Here is a 21,779-nt window from a genome sequence, read left to right as displayed (position 1 = left end):
GTCGGTCCTCGGGCCGGTTTTGTTCAATATCTTCATAAATGATCTGGAGGATGGTGTGGATTGCACTCTCAGCAAATTTGCGGATGATACTAAACTGGGAGGAGTGGTAGATACGCTGGAGGGGAGGGATAGGATACAGAAAGACCTAGACAAATTGGAGGATTGGGCCAAAAGAAATCTGATGAGGTTCAATAAGGATAAGTGCAGGGTCCTGCACTTAGGACGGAAGAACCCAATGCACAGCTACAGACTAGGGACCGAATGGCTAGGCAGCAGTTCTGCGGAAAAGGACCTAGGGGTGACAGTGGACGAGAAGCTGGATATGAGTCAGCAGTGTGCCCTTGTTGGCAAGAAGGCCAATGGCATTTTGGGATGTATAAGTAGGGGCATAGCGAGCAGATCAAGGGACGTGATCGTTCCCCTCTATTCGACATTGGTGAGGCCTCATCTGGAGTACTGTGTCCAGTTTTGGGCCCCACACTTCAAGAAGGATGTGGATAAATTGGAGAGAGTCCAGCGAAGGGCAACAAAAATGATTAGGGGACTGGAACACATGACTTATGAGGAGAGGCTGAGGGAGCTGGGATTGTTTAGCCTGCAGAAGAGAAGAATGAGGGGGGATTTGATAGCTGCTTTCAACTACCTGAAAGGGGGTTCCAAAGAGGATGGCTCTAGACTGTTCTCAATGGTAGCAGATGACAGAACGAGGAGTAATGGTCTCAAGTTGCAGTGGGGGAGGTTTAGATTGGATATTAGGAAAAACTTTTTCACTAAGAGGGTGGTGAAACACTGGAATGCGTTACCTAGGGAGGTGGTAGAATCTCCTTCCTTAGAGGTTTTTAAGGTCAGGCTTGACAAAGCCCTGGCTGGGATGATTTAACTGGGAATTGGTCCTGCTTTGAGCAGGGGGTTGGACTAGATGACCTTCTGGGGTCCCTTCCAACCCTGATATTCTATGATTCTAAGTAACTCAGAGCCCTCCCCACCTATTGTCCCGTCTCCAGCCATTGGGGATTTTTGCTACCGGCAGTCGCCGATGGGCCGTGCACCATCGTAGGCAGTCCTGTCATACCATCCCCTCTATAAAATTATGACACTCACTTTTGAAGCCAGTTATGTTTCTTGTCCCCACTGCTCCCCTTGGGAGGCTGTTTCAGAACTTCACTCCTCTGATGGTTAGAAACCTTCATCTAATTTCAAGCCTAAACTTGTTGCTGGCCAGTTTATATCCATTTGTTCTGGGGTCACATTGGTGATTAATTTAAATAACTCCCCTCCCTGCCTGGTATTTATGCCTCTCGTATGTATTTATACGGAGTAATCATATCTCCCCTCAGCCTTCTTTTGATTAGGCTAAACAAGCCAAGCACTTTGAGTCTCCTCTCATAAAGTAGGTTTTCCATTCCTCGGATCATCCTAGTAGACCTTCTCTGCACCTGTTCCCATTTCATAGAATCATAGAATATTGGTTAGTCTCTAAGGTGCCACAAGTACTCCTTTTCTTTTTGTAACCCCTAGGTCCTTTTCTGCAGAACTGCTGCCGAGCCATTCGGTCCCTAGTCTGTAGCGGTGCATGGAATTCTTCCATTCGAAGTGCAGGACTCTGCACTTGTCCTTGTTGAACCTCATCAGATTTCTTTTGGCCTAATCCCCTAATTTGTCTAGGGCCCTCTGTATCCTATCCCTACCCTCCAGCGTATCTACCTATTCTCCCAGGTTAGTGTCATCTGCAAACTTGCTGAGGGTACAATCCACACCATCCTCCAGATCATTTATGAAGATATTGAACAAAACCAGCCCAAGGACTGAGCCTTGGGGCACTCCACTTGATACCGGCTGCCAACTAGACATGGAGCCATTGATCACTACCCGTTGAGCCCGACAATCTAGTCAACTTTCTATCCATTTGAATAAATCTTTCCGAAACATGGGAGACCAGAACTGCACACAGTACTCCAGATGAGGTATCACCAGTGCCTTGTATAATGGCACTAACGCTTCCCTGTCTCTACTGGAAATACCTCACCTGATGCACCCCAGGACAATGTTAGCTTTTTTTATGGCCGCATCACATTGACGGCTGATAGTCATCCTGTGATCAACCAATACACTCAGGTCTTTCTCCTCCTCTGTCACTTCCAACTATGTCCCCAGCTTGTAACAAAAATTCTTGTTAGTCCCTACATTATGACCTTGTACTTTGCCCTATTAAATATCATCCCATTTCTATTACTCCAGTTTACAAGCTCATCTTTGGCATCACCTGACAGAGGGAGCAGAGCTCCTGCAAGCTGGGGAAAATGGGTCCTTCAGCCAAGAGGTGGGGGCTGAAGTCTCTGGAACTGAAGATACGTGAGAAACCTGCTCGAGCAAAGATCTTTCACCTCGGAAGACAAGGGAAGCCAGCACCTTGTGCGTTTGTGGAAGGGCCTGACTGAAGTAAAATCAGCCATGGCTGAGAAGAAGAATGATGGGTGAGAAAAACCATCTTGAACAAAACCTGTCTCTTGCTAAAGTAAGTTTTAGACTCTTATAGGTGTGTTTTCACTTTAGTTTGCTGGTAACTCTCTCTGACTTTATTCCTGTTACTTGGGTTGCTTTCCCTATGTCCTGTTAACAGATTTGTTTTATGTTCACGACAACCCAACTCAGTGCAGTGTTTAAAGGGAAGAGTATATTTACCCCCCGTTAAGTCAATCAGCTGGGGTGCAGTTTTGTCTCTTTACAGCAGCAAGAAGTCTCATTACTTCCCTGAGCTGTCCAGGAGGGAGCTGGACACTTCAGGGCACACGGTTTGGGGAAAATTTGGGATGGGGTGTGTTGGGGTCACCCTGCTGGTTGTAACCAAGGCTGGTGGAAGCCAGAGTGTGACTGGGGTGCTGCTGACAGGCTGCTGGGCCAGGGCTGCAGCAATACACAGACACTCAGTGTGTGACCTGCATGCTGCTCGGCTGGCTGGGCGCAGCCCTGGTTGGGAGCTACAGTCAAAACACTGTGAGGCGCCCAGGAGTGCAGGGCAGGCGTGACACAGCCCCTCACTGGTCTTGATCCCATCCCCCGAATGCCATAACACCCTTCTCCTCCTAAGGAGCAACTGTGATCTGAGCAGGGGCCGCTAGGCTGGCTCCTTCCTCTTTGCTTCTAGTTGCTTTTACAGGCCTCTGGGCTGTTTGTAGCAAAGGGCCTGAACCACCAGAAGCAGCTACACAAGGAGCAGAGCCAGCATTAGGGGAGTAGCTGGCTCTCTGGGGATCCCCACAGCAGGGTTTGGAAATGGGTGTTCTAGTGCTTTACCTGGTCTTGCTGGGAGGGATGCAGCGGCACCGATTCCCCGCAGCTTGTTCTGCACTTCGATGAGTCCAGAATGGCTTTGTTTACATTTTACAGCACACCGATCCAGCAGGCATGTCCATAGTGGATATTTCCGCCCGGCCTTTTGCAGAATAATTTATCACAAAGAGAACACCCAGGTTGTGCTTTGGGCCATGCACAGGCCCCCGTCACTCCTCTCATAGCCCTTGGAGTGCATCGGAGCACTAAACATAGCCCCAGCCTGCTGTGCTACTTATCTCCAATACGTGCTTACTGCAAACATGCACAGCTCCTTAACAGGCCTCCAGCCTGGATCCCCTCCGATCTCAGGCGTCCTCCAAACCTCACAAACTTGCTGGCACTAACTCCAGGGCAAACAGAGGTGGAGCCCACAGGGTCGGGACACAGATGAGGTGGCCTTAATACCCTGCAGGTGGTGCAGCAGGGCTGGGTTCTACCTTATGCCTGAGCCGTGACTGGGGACCAGATTCCCCCACGCTGTACATCACCCAGAGCAGTCAATGGCACCTAGCCTGAGTTCCTGATACTCAAACGTGAAGGCCACTGTTTCCAAGAACGCTGGGGATGGCCGGACTTTTTGTGAACAGCGCTCAGCTCAGGCAGCTGGAGACCAGTGCTCAATGGCACTGCGTATCTGTGCGACGCAGAGTGTAACAAAGGCCCTGTGGTGTTACAATGGGCAGAGCCAGAGAAAGGATTAAAACACAATGAAACATGTTGTGTTATTAGCAGCCCTTCACGAGTCTCCCCTGAATGCACCAATAACCACAACATACAGACACGTGGCAGCTGTTGGAAGGTCTAAACTCTTAGCCACTGTCTCCAGTGTCTGGTTAAAGAACAGTATAGATCACAGCCTGGAATGATCCAGGCGGAATTGACCAGGGCTCACCTTGCTGTGCTGGCAAACTGTTATCAACACAGGAAAGTATGTGGATGTTATGTCATGATATCACCTATCTGAGCGGGCAATCCCGACAGGTCCTCTCTGCCTGGAGAACCCAGAAGGTCAAAACTGTTGGCTGATCTATCCGCTACGTACAAGTCCCTTCCATGTGGCTCTTGTTGAGCTGCTGTCATGGCAGCAGTTATCCAGTGTGGGTGTGTTCGAACCATTCTTTTCCCAAAAGCCAGAACAGAGAAATCCGCCCTCACACTGGGCCTGAGATAACCTTGCCATCTGGTGGGGCAGGACCTTTGAAACGCAGGCCAGAAAGGATGGGACATGTTTCTGCCCTTGAAGCTCAGATGGCAGCCCATGGGACAGGCTCTGGAGTGTCACAGACATCAGCACCATGCTATACGGCCAAGAAATGCTGCATTTTAGAGAGGGGAGCTGGGAGTTGGTGCAGCTCACTCTGGCCCCCTGTGGCTCAGTTTCCCTGCTGGAGACGGTCACCCCCCGGCTGATCTGACCCTTCTGGCCAAGCCACAAGTCCCAACACAAACAGATTTTCCAGGAATACTCTGGGCCTCCTTGGGTCCCAGCCATCTGCAAGGCCTGCGTGACATCCCTCTTCTCCCCTTCTTCACCCCTTGACTGAAGATGTGTCACAATGCCACCTCTGGATGGCACCCTAAGAGACCCAGGACCATGCTGCAGACGTCCACCCCAGACTCATGCTACCTGCTTCAGTTTTCTCCAGGGCCACTTCCTAGGACTGCCTCTCTCCTCACCCTCCTCTCAGCCCAGGCATCTTCAGCCACACCCCCCCCCCCACCGCCAAGCACCTCTCCCAGCTGCCTGTGAGCAGAAAGCTTGGCCGAGACCTGGCTCTCAGGAGAGGGCTGCTGCTGCCACTGCCCCCAGCTCCCGCCCCGGGCCAGCAGAGAGCCTCGCCATAGGCCTCGTCCATGTTTCCTCAACCCAAGGGGGTTCTTCAGAGCCCAGCCACTCCCTCAGCAAGCCTTGTGTTCTGGGAGGAGACCAGGCAAAGGGGAGAGGTGGGGCCAGAGTCCCCCTTGAGGCCCAGCCCACCCTGTGACAGGAGAGCGGAAGGATACAGCTGGAGCATCTGCACAAGACAGAGGAGCCCAGAGATCACTACGCTGGAACAGACCAGGGGTGCCCTGTTTCTGCAGTGGCCAGACCCAGAAGAGGACGGCTCAAGGAATCTCATCCTGGGCACGTGGAACAACCTGCCTAGAGATGTTTCCTCCTAACTCTCCATCCGTCAGAGCTTGGCTCATGCCCTGACATGAGCTCGAGGCACCAGCACCAGCCAAGCCTATCAGCTTGTTGTTTTGCAAACAAGAACTTTATGTGTCGACCTTGGATTTCGTCACAGATTTGCAAGGGACTGGGACTGGGGGAGAGGACAGTATGAGCGCATAGGTTTCATTTGAAAGATGCTCTCTTTTTGGTTTAGAGTCAGGCCTTGGCTCTGAGAATGGCTGGTTCAGAGTCACAATATGTGCTAGGTGGTGAAGAACAATCCAAGCAGCCACAGCAGGGTTTGCAGCAGGGCTATCCCTACCCAAACGCAAAGTATGCAGCTGCGTAGGGCACCAGGAAATTTGGGGCACCATTATTTCCTGGTGTCCTGTGCAGCTGCATGCTGCTCCAGCCACTGCTCTGCCTCTTCCCCAAAGCACCCGTGCCAGCCCCACCTCCACTCCCCTGAGGACTGCAGCAGGGGGCGGGCCTGCGCTCACCGACAGCGGTAAGTACAGCGACCCGGCCCCAGCCTGCTCTGCGCTGCCAGCGAGTGCTGGGGGGTGGTTCCCCCCTGCCCCCCCAAGGCTGGTTCCCTGCACACAGGCTGAAAGAACAGGCCGGAAATATTTGTGAGCTGCACTCTGGCTCTGCACTGATAGTCCAATTAACTCCCCTTTTATGGGCGAAGCTGGGGACAGTCGGGTCACACCAGGGCAGGGAGGAGGCAGCGAACTGCTGGGTGCAGTGAACGAGGGCAACTCTCAGCCAAGAAGCAGCGTTCTGTGAATCTATGTGTATCTGTGAATGACCTGGACAAAGGAACTGCAGAACCCCTCTATATAGTCATTGACTATAGCAAATGTCCCAAGTGCCCGTTCACCAATACAGGGCACCAGGACCATGGACTCCGGACTGGGCTTCATACCGTGAGACAGGGCCTGCGTCACAAGGCAGTAAATGCCTGGACTTGCAGGATTTTATGGGGTATCCAGCCAGAGTCCCTGGCAGCCTCCAGCGTGATGGTGCTAGGACCTGTGCATTGTTTATGAACTGGGCTGTGGTCTCTGAGCTGCCCTGTGTGATTCCCAAACTGCCGGGTCTGATCGATCCTGGCCGCCAGGGGGATGCAGAAGGGCGTGGTGCTTCCGCCGCAGCCTCAGCAGCAGCTCTGGTGAGAGCCAAGCGGCCCCAGGGCAACTGCTGCCCCCTCCCTGCTGCCACTGCTCAGCAGCTCCCCTGCTGGATGCCCGCTGCACCGCGGAGAGGGAGGAGAGAGTTGGTCTGGCTGCTCCCTGGTCCATTGCCTGCTTCACAGCTGGCTGGGGGAGCAAGCTAGGAACTTGGTGAGCGTTGGGCAAAGAAGGGCTCCCCTCCCCAACCCAGGGCAGCCCAGGAGAGGTTGGGGGAAAGAGGAGAAGCTGAAAACCAGTAACTAGCCCTAGCCCTGGTGCAGGCTCCCCTATCTGGTGCCTGCAGGCCATGTTGGCTGGAGACTGCTGGAGCGCAGTGTGAACCAGCCACTCCCACCCAACACAGCCCCTATACAAGGGGCTGCAGGGAGGCAGGTTTGGGAACTGGCTACAGAGGGCAGGGGGGTCCGGATTCCCCAGTGCAGGCGGAGCCCCTGCAGCTGCTGGACATTTTCACTGAGATTGACACGTTTTGTGGGAATCTCAACAAAGCTTCTGGCGGAAGCGAGCCAGCCCTGGGAGCCCCTGGTCTGTGGCAGCCCCGGGGCAAGTTATCGAGAAGCCAGGAGCTCAGGGAGCATATTTTGTTTTGGAAACACTTGAAATGTTCCTGGAAATACTGGGGAATTTCCAGTCCACCAATAATTCCAAGGTTTTGCTTTTCATCCTGGTCTGGAATGAAAACATTTCCAAAACCTCAGTTTTTTGTGGAACTAATATTCAGTTTCCCAGCTCTACTTGTAGGTGGTTTCTGTTCCTTCTGTGTCACCCAAACAGCACAAAGGATATGTCTACACAGCAGCTAGACACCTGTGGCTGGCCTGTGTCAGCTGACTCGGGCTCACGGGGCTCGGGCTGTTTCACTGCTGTGTAGACATCTGGCCTCGGGCTGGAGCCCAGACGTTAGGATCCTGTGAGGTGGGAGGGTCCCAGAGCTTGGGCTCTAGTCCGAGCCTGGAAATCCACACAGCAGTGAAACGTCCACAACCCAGGTTGGCTGCCATGGGCCAGCTGCGGGTTTGTCTTTGCTATGTAGACATACCCAAAGGGGGGAAACAGAGCAGAGGATCCAGCCCAAAGTGTTGGCTGTGGCCCCTTGGCCTTTTTGAAATAATGTGTTCACCCTTCAGTCAGAAAAAGTTGGACACTCCTGATTTAGATAGTTCCAATACTGTACTCTACACTTTCCAGGCAAACAAGAGTGAGGAAACATTTGTGTTTGATTTTGCAGGCCAGATACCACACGCAAACCTCATGTCCCGGTCTATAGCTATGAAGGGTCTCATCAAGAAAAGCATTTAGAAGAAGAGAGAAGGGATCTATCTGCAAATAGACAATACACAAACAGGGGTGGGTGATGCGAGGCAGCCAGAAGCAAGCAACTTGGCACTGAAGTTTAGGAAGTGTCTTAATGCCCCATCTTTCTTCCCCCAGGAGGACTAGATTACATGGCACTGCATGACACTGGGCTAATTTACTGCTGATGCAGGAATCGTTAAAAAAGGGATAGAGAATAAGACAGACAATATCTTATTGCCCTTATATAAATCCATGGTACGCACACATCTTGAATACTGCGTACAGATGTGGTCTCCTTATCTCAAAAAAGATATACTGGCATTAGAAAAGGTTCAGAGAAGGGCAACTAAAATGATTATCAAAAAGAAAAGGAGTACTTGTGGCATCTTAGAAACTAACAAATTTATTTGAGCATAAGCTTTCGTGAGCTACAGCTCACTTCATCGGATGCATTCAGTGGAAAATACATCCGATGAAGTGAGCTGTAGCTCACGAAAGCTTATGCTCTAATAAATTTTCATAGATACTAAGGTCAGAAGGGACCATTATGATCATCTAGTCTCACCTCCTGCACAACGCAGGCCACAGAATTTCACCCACCCACATTTGTTAGTCTCTAAGGTGCCACAAGTCCTCCTTTTCTTTTTGCGAATACAGACTAACACGGCTGCTACTCTGAAACGTGTTAAAATGATTAGGGGTTTGAAATGCGTCCCATATGAGGAGAGATTAAAGAGGCTAGGACTTTTCAGCTTGGAAAAAAGGAGACTAAGGGGGGATATGATAGAGGTCTATAAAATCATGAGTGGTGTGGAGAAAGTGAATAAGGTATAAAGGAATAAAGTGAACAAATATTTATTTGTTCCTATAATATAGGAACTGGGGACCACCAAATGAAATTAATGGGCAGCAGGTTTAAAACAAATAAAAGGAAGTTCTTCTTCACTCAGCGCACAGTCAACCTGTGGAACTCCTTGCCTGAGGAGGTTGTGAAGGCTAGGACTATAACAGGGTTTAAAAGAGAACTAGATAAATTCATGGAGGTTAAGTCCATTAATGGCTATTAGCTAGGATGGGTAAGGAATCGTGTCCCTAGCCTCTGTCTGTCAGAGGGTGGAGATGGATGGCAGGAGAGAGATCACTTGATCATTACTTGTTAGGTTCACTCCCTCTGGGGCACCTGGCATTGGCCACTGTCGGTAGACAGGATACTGGGCTGGATGGACCTTTGGTCTGACCCAGTATGGCCGTTCTTATGTTCTTATGCCAAAATCCCACCACCCAGCAACTAGCAATCCATCACTACCTTGGAATCAAACCGAGGCTTCTAGCTTGCCTTTGGTCCATGCCCACAACTCCCAAGGATGTCAGTATCAGCTCAGCTCTGGGAAGAGTTTACAATATTTAATTCTAACTGAAGATTTTCTCTCACTTTCCCTGAGTTCCGGAGCAAATGGAACCTTGCAAGAACCAATGCCTGGGGCCAGGGGGCACAGGGCAAGTCCATCTATAAAACAAAACCAGGCATCTGCGCACAACTGACGCGGCCCCAGCGGAGTTCTGAACATCCTGAAAGTGGGGCAGGGTTTGAAAGGGAAGTGCTGAGGCTGCCTCCACTACTCTAGCACAAGTGTTGACAGCTGCTTATTTCTTTTACTGGGAGGGGAGGGGGTCCGCACTTGCTAACGAGATGAAGGGTATGTCCACACTGCTGTGGCTACAGTGGCCCAGGGACAGCGCTGCAGACATGCTGCTGTAGCATTGTAGCGTAGATGGTTCCTGCATTGACGGAGGGTTTTTTCCACTGACATAGGGGAGTGGCTCTCAATCTTCCAGACTGCTGGACCCCTTTCAGGGATCTGATTTGTCTTGTGTACCCCAAGTTTCACCTCACTTGAAAAGTACTTGCTTACAAAATCAGACCTACAAATACAACCATGTCACAGCACACTGAACAATTGCTAATTTTCTCATTTTTACCATGGGATATAAATACTGCACGTACCTTTCAGCGTATAGTTTACAGGCCATATAGAGCAGGATAAACAAGTCATTGTCTGAATGAAATTTTAGTTTGTACTGACTTCGCTAGTGCTTTTTATGTAGCCTGTTGTAAAACTAGGTAAATATCAACATGAGTTGATGTACCCCCTGGAAGCCCTCTGCATATCCCCAGGGGTACATGTATCCCTGCTTGAGAACCACCAACATAGGGAATCCACCTCTCTGAGAGCTGGTTGCTAAGCCCATGGAAGAATTCTCCCGTCGACCTACCTGTGTCTCCAGAGCCGTTGGCCTGCCCCGGTGCTCTACACTGTGCGGCGGCATGGCTGGCTCCGGCCGGGCAGCGCAGCTGCCAGTCTTGGTGCTCTGAGCAGCATGGTAAGGGGGCGGGGGGGGGGTTGCATAAGGGGCAGGGGGCCCCGGGGGGCAGTCAGGGAACAAGGAGCAGGGGGTGGTTGGATGGTTTGGGGGGGGCAGTCAGGGGACAAGGAGTGTGGGGGGGTTGGATAGGTGCGGGAGTCCTGGAGGGCCTGTCAGGGGGTTAGGGTGTGGATAGGGGTCAGGGCAGTCAGGGGACGGGGGGGTTGGATAGGGGTGGAGGGTCCCGGGAGGGAGAGGTCAGGGGACAAGGAGCAAGGGGGTTTGGATGGATCCGGAGTTCTAAGGGGCGCAGTCAGGGGGCGGGAAGTGGGAGGGGGCGGATAGGGGGTGGGGGCCAGGCTGTTTGGGGAGGCACAGCCTTCCCTACCCGGCCCTCCATACAGTTTTGGAACCCTGATGTGGCCCTCAGGCCAAAAAGTTTGCCCACCAGGTCTATACTGTGGACCTAATTACATTTCACAGGAGTGACATTTTTCATGGCCCTGAGCGATGGAGTCAGGTTGATCTAAATTTTAGATGTAGACTAGGCCTAAGAATTCCTAATGAAGGCTCAGGAAGCCCTGGCAATTACAGCTACAGACCATTTAAAAAGCACTGCGAAGTGCTGGAGACTATTTGATCATACTCTGCTGGCTTATTAGCTGGAAGTGGCATTTAAATCAGATATACAGACACTTACAGTGGTTTGTGTCACTAAAACAAGTCATTAAAAATTATTCCCTGGGTCAGAATGTGATCTCAGCTACACCAGTGTTAAACCCAGAGGAACTCTGTTAGTTTCAGTGCAGTTACTCCAGATTGACCTAGATCAGACTCTGGTCCACTATTGACATGGGTTTAGGATTACAAATTAATCCCGCTCACAGGAGGGTCAGCTTCTTAGTAAAGTAACAATGAATTTACACAACATTTCCTCATTTCAGTTTCCCTCTGCATATACACAGAGGGGCCCCACACCTGCAGCTCCCAGCAAGGGGGACGGGGAGATGCCACCATCTCCCTCTTGGGAAATGGTCCATTCCCCTCCTACCCTATCACCCCATCACAGCTGCTGCAATGGCTGGGGAGGTCTCGGAAGAGGCTGAACTCAAAGGGGCCAGAGGAAGCAAATGGAACCTTGCAAGAACCAATGCAATCCTACAAATTAGGGGATTGGGCCAAAAGAAATCTGATGAGCTTCAACAAGGACAAGTGCAGAGGCCTGCACTTAGGACGGAAGAATCCCATGCACGCTACAGACTAGGGACCGAATGGCTAGGCAGCAGTTCTGCAGAAAAGGACCTAGGGGTGACAGTGGACAAGAAGCTGGATGTGAGTCAACAGTGTGCCCTTGTTGCCAAGAAGGCCAATAGCATTTTGGGATGTATAAGTAGGGGCATTGCCAGCTGATCGAGAGACGTGATCGTTCCCTCTATTCGACATTGGTGAGGCCTCATCTGGAGTACTGTGTCCAGTTTTGGGCCTCTCACTACAAGAAGGATGTGGAAAAATTGGAAAACATCCAGCGGAGGGCAACAAAAATGATTAGGAGACTGGAACACATGACTTATGAGGAGAGGCTGAGGGAACTGGGATTGTTTAGTCTGCAGAAGAGAAGAATGAGGGGGGATTTGATAGCTGCTTTCAATTACCTGAGAGGTAGTTTCAGAGAGGATGGTTCTAGACTATTCTCAGTGGTGGAAGAGGACAGGACAAGGAGTAATGGTCTTAAGTTGCAGTGAGGGAGGTTTAGGTTGGATATTAGGAAAAACTTTTTCACTAGGAGGGTGGTGAAACACTGAAATGCGTTGCCTAGGGAGGTGGTGGAATATCCTTCCTTAGAAGTTTTTAAGGTCAGGCTTGACAAAGCCCTGGCTGGGATGATTTAGTTGGGGATTGGTCCTGCTTTGAGCAGGGGGTTGGACTAGATGACCTCCTGAGGTCCCTCCCAACCCTGATATTCTATGCTTCTATGAACTGCAGCAAAACCCACGGGGCCAGTGCCGTGAGTGAGTGGAAATTAATGACTGCTGTGGGCACACTGGAAAGCATTTGTTTACAATTAAAAAAGAAAAGCCCTGGCAGGTCAGGAGTGGGTAGTACCTCACTAAAACTGTCCTGGTTGCCAGCTTGACTGAGCACCTGCAGGGCTCAGCTCCGCTGGAAATCAGGCTGCTTAGCTAGATGCCTAACTGTCGGCACCCAAGTTTGAAATTCTGGCCATAAAGGGCAACGGGTGCTAGCTTTGCTCACAGCCTGACACCCAGGCTCAGCATGTCATTTGGGAGACTTGGCCAAACCCTCTCGCTCCCAGGACTAATAGGATCCAGGAGCCCTGAAGGGGCTCAACAATGACCCCACTGGCTGAATGAAGTCTGGCATTGCAGGATTCTTCACTTCGGTACTAAACTGTTGTGTCATGTTGCTGTGTGCTATTAAATGGCTGCTGTGTCCCACCCCAAAAGTGGCTGAATTTCAGCAGGTCCTTTCCTTGGGGACAAATCCATCACACAGCAGAGTTGTGTCATTTGTGTCACTGGCTGATGGCATGTGTGTGACGATGTTACGTCACCGCACCCTGACACAACATCACACGTAGGTGCACGGAAACTAGAGGTAACTCCCACACTTGGGACAGGGAGCTTCCCCATGGGCCAGGAGACAGCAGATGCCTATCCAGCCAGACCTTAGTTCAAGCAGCACGGCTGAGAGCAGGCATGGCCCCGGGGCGCCTGACAGAGATACATGGTGGCGGTAATTCAATGATTGTGACAACATAAAGGCGCTGGTAATGGCCATCAAACTAGAATAGACCTTCCTTTCCTCAGATTATGTTACTCCAGCTATACAGGATCTGATTTACTGACATGAATCCCATGGCAATGTTTCTCCTCCACAGCAGCCACTGCGAGGCAGTTAGTCTGCACATTTGAACGCTCTCAGAGCGGATTATGGTTCTAACAAGCCAATCGCACATGCCTATCCATTAGCTGGTTTTCAGAGTCAGCCGCCCCACTCATAGACACACATGACACTAGCTAGACCTTTTCATAGCTGATTCCAACACTCTGCTCCCACTCCATTTGGCTGCTGTGAGTTGGGGTTACCTGTCCTCTTATCATTCACCCTCCCTGCGAGGGTGAATGCCACTGAATAGCATGGAGTTCTGGCAAAAAAGACACTCCTTCTGACAGAGAAGAAGTTATTTCAGGAGACAGGTTGATAATGATCAAGCTTCTATTGGACTAATTGTATCAAACATACTTAAAATTCCCCCCTATGATTTCAATTGGTTACAGGATTCTTCTTCACTTCAGTCCTAAACTGCTGTATAGTGTTGCTGTGTGCTGTTAAAGGCTGCTGCATACTACCCCAGAAGTGGCTGCATTTCAACAGGTGATGTGATTCCTTTATTTATAGTTTTTAAATCAGTTTTCAAAGTCTGTTAAGTGCACTGGGATCCTTTGGGCACAAGATAATCCACAATTGTTTCACCACACAGCATCTCTGAGCATTCTGCTATAAGAGCTAATTATATCATCCAAAAAGAAAAGGAGTACTTGTGGCACCTTAGAGACTAACCAATTTATTTGAGCATGAGCTTTTGTGAGCTACAGCTCACTTCATCGGATGCATACCGTGGAAACTGCAGCAGACTTTATATACACACAGAGATCATGAAACAATACCTCCTCTCACCCCACTGTCCTGTTGGTAATAGCTTATCTAAAGTGATCATCAAGTTGGGCCATTTCCAGCACAAATCCAGGTTTTCTCACCCTCCACCCCCCCCCCCACACACAAACTCACTCTCCTGCTGGTAATAGCCCATCCAAAGTGACAACTCTCTACACAATGTGCATGATAATCAAGGTGGGCCATTTCCTGCACAAATCCAGGTTCTCTCACCCCCTCACCCCCCTCCAAAAACCACACACACAAACTCACTCTCCTGCTGGTAATAGCTCATCCAAAGTGACCACTCTCCCTACAATGTGCATGGTAATCAAGGTGGGTCATGTCCAGCACAAATCCAGGCTTTCTCACACCCCCCCCTTTTTTTTCCCGGGGACACACACACACACACAAACTCACTCTCCTGCTGGCATCCAAAGAGTTCCTCTCACCTGAAGACTGCTGCTTATGGATGGTTTTCCCCCATCCTCATGTCAATCCCCTCATTGTCTGATAACTGTCTGTTTGTGCAGAGTTTGGAAGCCCACGGCAGTGACCCATGTTGTGCTCTTGGGCCCTGTGTTGTCCTGTATGACACGTCCCACAAAATCTCACACTGGGCTATGCTGACCACATGTCCCTGATTTCTATGGAAACTGTGACTCTTGTGGCCAGGATGACACACCTCAGTGTTTTCTCCAATAGCAAACGCCACTGGTGGATACGCCAGCTCCTAAAGCTGGGCTCTAATTCCCTGCCTATCCCTCCTCCCCGTTCAGACCGGACATTCGTTTGGTTCCCTCCCTCTAGCAGAACAGTTTTGGTCTCCCCCAGTGCAAACATGGAAGAGCTCCCCTGAGTTCAGTGGGATCTCTCCCCCTGGACTCTATTTACTCATGGGGACAGCTCATTTCATTGTGAGCTTCACCTGTGTGAAACAAGAAAAGCTCCCAACAGGAAGAACAAAAGGAAACAGCAGAAGCTGAGCTCCAGGGCTTCTCCCCTCCAGGAGCAATCAGCTCAGCCTCCTTCTTAACAAGAGCTCCTAACATCAGGAATTGGCTTCCCCACTGCTGGCCCTCTCCTGGGCAGGCCCATGCTCCTTATGCACAGGGGTGAAACCTGACCAGTGCCTGATACAATACCAATATTGTACTTTCGATTTACCTCCACTCCCTCTGCTGATGCAGTCTCCTGGAAAAAGCTGAGCTCCCTCCACACCCAGTGCAGCCAATGGGAATTGAGGGCACTCAGAGGAGGAGGAAGGCAGAGGTTGCCACACAATGAACTGGCTGTCAGTAACTCTGGAAGAGGAATGGTTACTGGGCCGAGACCAAATACTCTCCCTCTCCCCTGACTTGGCCCTTCCTCATAGAGCCCCTGGGCCCTAGGGAGCTTTAGTTAATGCTTCTGACCCTAGCTGCTGTTTGGCTGATTCCTCTGGCATTGGAGAGTCTGCTTTTTCTGTGCAACCCTCCCACAGCTAAGCTGGCTAGTAGCCGGTCTCCCATGACCATACCGGCAGCTGGTTCTTTAGCTCCCACCAACAGGAGTGGGTTTTATTTCATACCTAGTATCCCCTGGGGGTTCAGAGGCTCTGGGTGAGGAGGGCATGGGCTTGCTGGTATAGGCTGGGTGGGGGAGGGCACAAGAAGAAGCTGTCTTCACTGGGAGCATTTGGGTGGACGTGCTCATGTTGATGTGAGCATGCCCAGAGATGCATCCCGGGAACAGTGACTGGAGCCACTCTTACCAGGATCCTGGGCTCCTTTATTTCTTCCATCTCCCTGTTTTGTTACTCGAGTGAGCTTGGAAGCAGGAACCAAGGGGCTAGATGTGAACATCCTTTTCCAGATAATGGCATGAGGATGAGAAGGAATGCAGGAGCTCCAAGGCCAGTAGGAGGGAAGGTGTAAGAGGAGCCAGAGGAGCTTCCCGTGTGAGCTTGTTCTCTCCTGCACAGTGCCAGGGAGAGTGGAGCTCAGCAAGGAAACCAGGGCCAAGGTGCTGAGTCGGCCAGTCCAGTTTGGGAAAAGCTGTTGGGCTCGGCGCCTGTTCCAGGGGATGTGAGTCTCCCTTTAGAGATGGGTCGGCATCACAACACCCTGCCCATCCATAGCTCAGTTCTGCTGCTGAGTTCCGTGGCTCTTCCCTCTCCTGTGCTCGGTTGAGGCGGGGAGAACACACGAGGACAGAAGAACATATTTTAGTGGCATTTTAAGATGGACTATTACTGGGCAAACCTGTCTGGAGTCCCTTCACCTGAAGAGTCTGCTCCTTGGGCATTCTCAAACCTTGCTACTGGCGTATTGAAAATCACCCCAGTCTGCAAGCACCTGGCTCCTGCTGCTCCTGGAGATGGGTGGCTTAAAGAACCCTTAAAGAATTAAAGGAATTAACTCCTTACTGACTGGACAGACATAGGGCTCAAGCCTGTTCTTCTCCCTCCTGAGTGGTACCATTGCATTCAATGTGGTACCTGAGCAACTGGGGCAAGCTGAATTCAGCCCATATATTTGCACTCAAACATTTGCTCAGACTGTTGCCTGGCAAAAAAAGAACCGCAGACATTAGCCAGACGGCTAGCTTAGCTGCCCCTGAACTTCACAGTAGCACAATCCATCCCCATTAAGGACCGATTTCCAGCTCCACCTACAGCTTTTCAAACTCTTCCTGACTCCCAAACTGGTTTCCTCTGACGTGCGAGTCTCTCTTACCTGTCTGCTTGCAAAATTATTTGAAGGGCTCCTTCTTTGCTCTTTGGAATAGTGTCTACAGCCCCTTTTCATCGCAGCTCCTCTAATTAGCCTTTTAAGTGATTTCTCCTTATTTTTACGCACCTCCCACTCCTCCTCCAGAGCAGATTGCTCCTTGCCTTTCTGTGCCTCCTGCTTATTGCTTTTCATAGCCCCACTCACTGACATCAGCCTGTGCCTTGTTTAGGCTCAGCTGGGCTCAAAGGCAGTTGCACTCTCTCACCAACACAGCTATGTAATATTTAACAATTATTAGTGGAGAGGAGTGGAAGGACGACCCACCAGTTAGGTCAATAGGCTAGGACTTGGGAGACCTGGGCCCAAGTCCTTTCTCTGCCACAGATTTTGTCTGTGGTCTTGGGCAAGTCACTTAGTCTTTTTGTCTCTCAAAAAAACCCCATGAGGATAGTAATCCTTGGGTACCGCACAGGGGGTTGTGAGGATAGCTACATTACAGACTGTGAGTGCCAACACCATGGCAGTGGGGGTCAGGTAAGTACTTAAGGCAGATAGCTATCTCCATCGCTGTATCATATTCTAGACAAAATCCCTTTGGCTGCTGCCTGCCCCTGGCAAGGGACTTCCCTTCTGGGGCATTCAACCCCCTTCATGAGCAAGAGGAAGGGAATTCTGGGTGGAGATGGTGGGAAGCCACCCAGGCCACAAGACTTCCAGACTCTGAGTTCACCATTTCAACCTCTCCGAAAAAATAATTAGCTGGCATGTGCTGCTGCCGTCTTTCTGCTGTCGAGCCTTCCTCTCCCATCCTACACAGCACTAACTGGGCGACAAAGAGCCAAATTCTGCTCTCCTTTACCCCAGCCTAAACCCAAAGAAATGCCAGCGAAGAGAGAGGAGTCACGCCCAGGTTACCCGAGAAGAAGGCAGAGCTGCATGGGGCCCAGCCTGTCTGGAACACGCTCAGGTCACCCAACCTCTCTTAGGCGCGTACAGCAAGCTTACAGAAAGAGGGTGGTAGTACTATTTTCCTATCTACGTATCTATTTTATTTCTGCTTCTTGGACATTCCTCTCCCTGGCTCTAGGGACATTCACACGATCAGACCAGATCCAGCCAGATAAAACCCATACATACATGATGTACAATGCGATGTAGCCCATGCTGGCCATACCTCTGCCTAAAAGCACAAAACCCAGACCTCCCACAAGAACACCCTCCTCCCGACCCACACGCTCGAGTAAGAGGGGTCTGCAACATGCTTTACCAATAAACAATGGACCAAAGCGGGGAGCAAGTTTCAGAGTTCAGAACCCCTCCCATATAAACCAGCGCCTCCACAGACAACAAGGGGAGCAGTAAAGAGGGGAAAGGAATCTCTCAGCTAATCAGGGCTCAAATTATTTAGGATTTTGCAAGCCAAAATTAACCCCTTAAACTCCACCTGGAAGCCAACGGGCAGCCAATGCTGATTCCGGAGTGCTCGTATGACGTGCTGAGGGTATCAACGTCTGCTCAGCAAAGGCAGCTGCCACATTCTGCTGAGCTTCAGCTCCCAGATGGTCCAAGCTGTAGCCCCACGTAGAGCAGGTGGCAGCAAGTTAATCTCTTCACAGGATACACAGGGGAAAGCACTCAGCCACAGACGCTGCTGGAGCACCTTGGAGCTGCCCTGGATCTAATGACAGCCCTAAGCTGTGAATGGGGGAAACAACTGGGAGGGGTATTCCCTCAGTCGAGGCTGCTAATAAATCTCTGCCAAGTGTTCATTGCATCTTCCAATCTGCGAACATCAGGTCGGTCATTACTGGACAGAGGCTCAGCCAGCTACCTCCTAACGCATCCCCTGGGACAGCCACTGCACAGCAGAGCAGCGCGAGAGGACTGTGTGTCCTCAGCATACTAAAACCAGCACAGCCAACCCCTACACCTCAAACCTCCGCCTGGCTTCAGGTGCACTCTGATAGGGGGGCTGACAGCCCCACACCTTGCAGAACCCCACAGGCAACAACAACTGCCCATCACTTATGTCTGGAACCTCTCCCAGACAAAGGGGTGGAGCCACACCAGGGTGGCTCCATTTATGCCTGTCAGGGATAACAGGCACATCAAAAATACCTCGCCATCAGTGGTATCAACGGCCACGCTCTACCTCGCCGTCGGTGGTATCAACGGCTACACACTACCTCGCAGTCAGTAGTATCAATGGCCACACTCTACCTCGCCGTCGGTGGTATCAATGGCCACACTCTACCCTGCCGTTGGTGGTATCAATGGCCATGCTGTACCTCGCTGTGAGTGGTATCAATGGCCATGCTCTACCTCGCCGTCGGTGGTATCAATGGCCACGCTCTACCTCGCAGTCAGTGGTATCAATGGCCACGCTCGACCTCGCAGTCAGTAGTATCAATGGCCACACTCTACCCTGCCGTTGGTGGTATCAATGGCCACGCTCTACCTCGCAGTCAGTAGTATCAATGGCCACACACTACCTCGCAGTCAGTAGTATCAATGGCCACACTCTACCCTGCCGTTGGTGGTATCAATGGCCATGCTCTACCTCGCAGTCAGTAGTATCAATGGCCACACTCTACCCTGCCATTGGTGGTATCAATGGCCATGCTCTACCTCGCCGTCGGTGGTATCAATGGCCACACTCTACCCTGCCGTTGGTGGTATCAATGGCCACGCTCTACCTCGCAGTCAGTAGTATCAATGGCCACACTCTACCCTGCCGTTGGTGGTATCAATGGCCACGCTCTACCTCGCAGTCAGTAGTATCAATGGCCACACTCTACCCTGCCGTTGGTGGTATCAATGGCCACACTCTACCTTGCCGTGGGTGGTACCAATGGCTACACACTACCTCGCAGTCGGTGGTATCAGAGGCAGCTGACAGACCTAAAAGAATCAGCATTGTCACATGGGCACTTTAACTTCATCTGTTGCTAGGAGATGTTTTGGTTCTGTACTTTTCTTTGGTAATAATTTATACCTGTACAGGGCCAGATTCTCACACCCTGATGCTGTTCAGGGCCCTACGGCACACAGTGTGAGGGAGGGTAGTAGACTCTGACTCATAGTGCTTTTCATCTGCAGATCTCATGGGAGGGTCAGTGTCATTAACCCCATGTTGACAATGGGGAAACTGAGGCACAAAGTGGCAATGTGATCTGCCCAAGATCATACAGTGAGTCAATATCAGAGCAGGACATAAAATCCAGATCTCCTGATTCCAAGCCTGTGTCCTCTCAACTGGAGCACACTGCCCTGCTGCTAGGCTGGGCAGGATAACACCATAAATGACCATTCAGTGTCAAGATACGTCTTAAGGTGCAAGAGCACCACCACAACGTAAGAGTTGGTTGAAGGTAGCACCCAGCAAAGCTGAACAGGTGCAGTGCCCCTGCTGGGAAGAAGGGGAAGGACACTGAAAAGCTTCTTCTCCCAGCGTTTTCCTGTGGAGGCGGATTGAATGGGGTAGGGAAGAGGGGTTAGCATTTGATTCTGGTGGCTGGTGAACATTTTAATTCTTGACACTGAACCATATGGAATTCTCTATTGCCTTGCCTGCCTAGGAGAGGTGCAGTCTACACATTGCCATGAATCGTTTATTCAGTACCAGGATCAGGATCTCCACCAGGCTGAATTCATTCATTATCAATTATTCCTTTTTTTACCGTTAATGTTTTGCTTCCTTTATGGAATTTCTGCTCCTTCCTCCCTGCAGGAAAAAATAACCACACACCTCCCCACCACCATCAGAGAACGTTTCACCACAAAGGCAGCCGATCAGAATTCCCCAATATGCAGGACAACCACAAAATAAAAGAGTCCTGCACTATCCCGCAGGGTGCGGTGAGGTGTGTGAATACTGATTGGCTGGTTAGGAGGACATGAGCTGCAATAAACAAACAAGGAGAAGCCACAGCTGTGCATTTGGGCACCTCTGATCCAGGTCACTGTCCTGGCATTTAAACGCTAAGGGCTAGATCCCCAGCTGGTGTATGCTACTGCAGCTCCTCTGAAGTCAGTGTGGATTTATGCCATCTGAGGATCTCAATCTGCAGTCAGAATGAACCCATGATACATCAGCCCCCGACCTGCTGCGCTACCAGGTGGCAAGCTACCTGCTCCCCACAGAACGGCTATGGAACCAGTTCTAACTCCAGCCAGTGGCTGACCACTGGGACATTTGGAGAAGCCTCTCCCATAAGTGGTTTGTGCAAACTTAGCTTATCTAGCCGCTGTCACAGCTGTTCCAAATGGGTCCATGAACACATTACACCACAGACCATTAAGCAGCCTGTCTTCTCGTCTCTCTGCTGTGCCTTGTCAAGTTTGAATCCTCTTTGGCTTGTTAACTGCTGTGCAGCCGGAATAAATGGCAGCCGAGCCTTAACTAAACTCCAAGCTGCTCCCGGAGCGCCCATCCCAATGCTAATCCGACACAAAAGCCTTCGCCATTCCCTCCTCCGGTGTGAAAAGCATGGAGGGGAAACAGGGCAGGGAGGGGGGAAAGACACTTCATGTGCTGGGGGAGGACGGGAATGAAGAAAAAGGGAAGGGGAGCAGCAGCCCCTGGGGAGTGAATGCCTCCTTGTCCTCTTCTCAACGGAACAGTGGAGCACACGCACACTCGTGCACAGAGTTTACCTGGCACACAGCTGTTCATTGCATGCAGGGACCAGTGAGGAGTAACACATGCCGCAGGCAAGCCAAGCCCCTGCCCACACCCCTGCTACTGCCAGGATTTCCAAGAGAACTCAAGCGCGACAAAGCACTTACATTGATCATAGCATTGGAGGTGATCCGGAAGAGGGTGGCTCGCTCATTGACGGCTTTGATCTTCTCCCCGCTCTCGGCAGGCAGCTTCAGGTTCTCCAGCTCACTCAGGGACCTCTGGAGAGCTGCCCCGTGCTTGGCAATAAGGTCATTGCACGTGCTTAGATCCTCCAGCTTACTGGCGAGGCTTTTCAGAGTGCTGTGCAGCTCACTCTTGTCAGACTGCGAGGTTGGTTCCTCATCACCAGAGTCATCTGGAAA

At 51.0% G+C, this 21,779-nt stretch overlaps 1 protein-coding gene across 11 annotated transcripts in view; it reads right to left on the bottom strand.

Moving 5' to 3' along the window:
* OSBP2 (oxysterol binding protein 2) overlaps positions 1 to 21,779 on the bottom strand; it is a 371,738-nt gene that overhangs the window by 120,055 nt on the left and 229,904 nt on the right. For all 11 annotated transcript variants that reach the window (XM_048822247.2, XM_048822244.2, XM_048822243.2 and 8 more), the window contains one exon: positions 21,522 to 21,772. In XM_048822247.2, the coding sequence (XP_048678204.1) occupies positions 21,522 to 21,772 (251 nt within the window). The remainder of the gene's footprint in view (positions 1 to 21,521; positions 21,773 to 21,779) is intronic.

The sequence above is a fragment of the Caretta caretta genome, chromosome 15 (genome assembly GCF_965140235.1).
Source record: "Caretta caretta isolate rCarCar2 chromosome 15, rCarCar1.hap1, whole genome shotgun sequence".
Lineage (NCBI taxonomy): Eukaryota > Metazoa > Chordata > Testudines > Cheloniidae > Caretta > Caretta caretta.
This window is presented reverse-complemented; position numbering and strand designations above follow the sequence as displayed.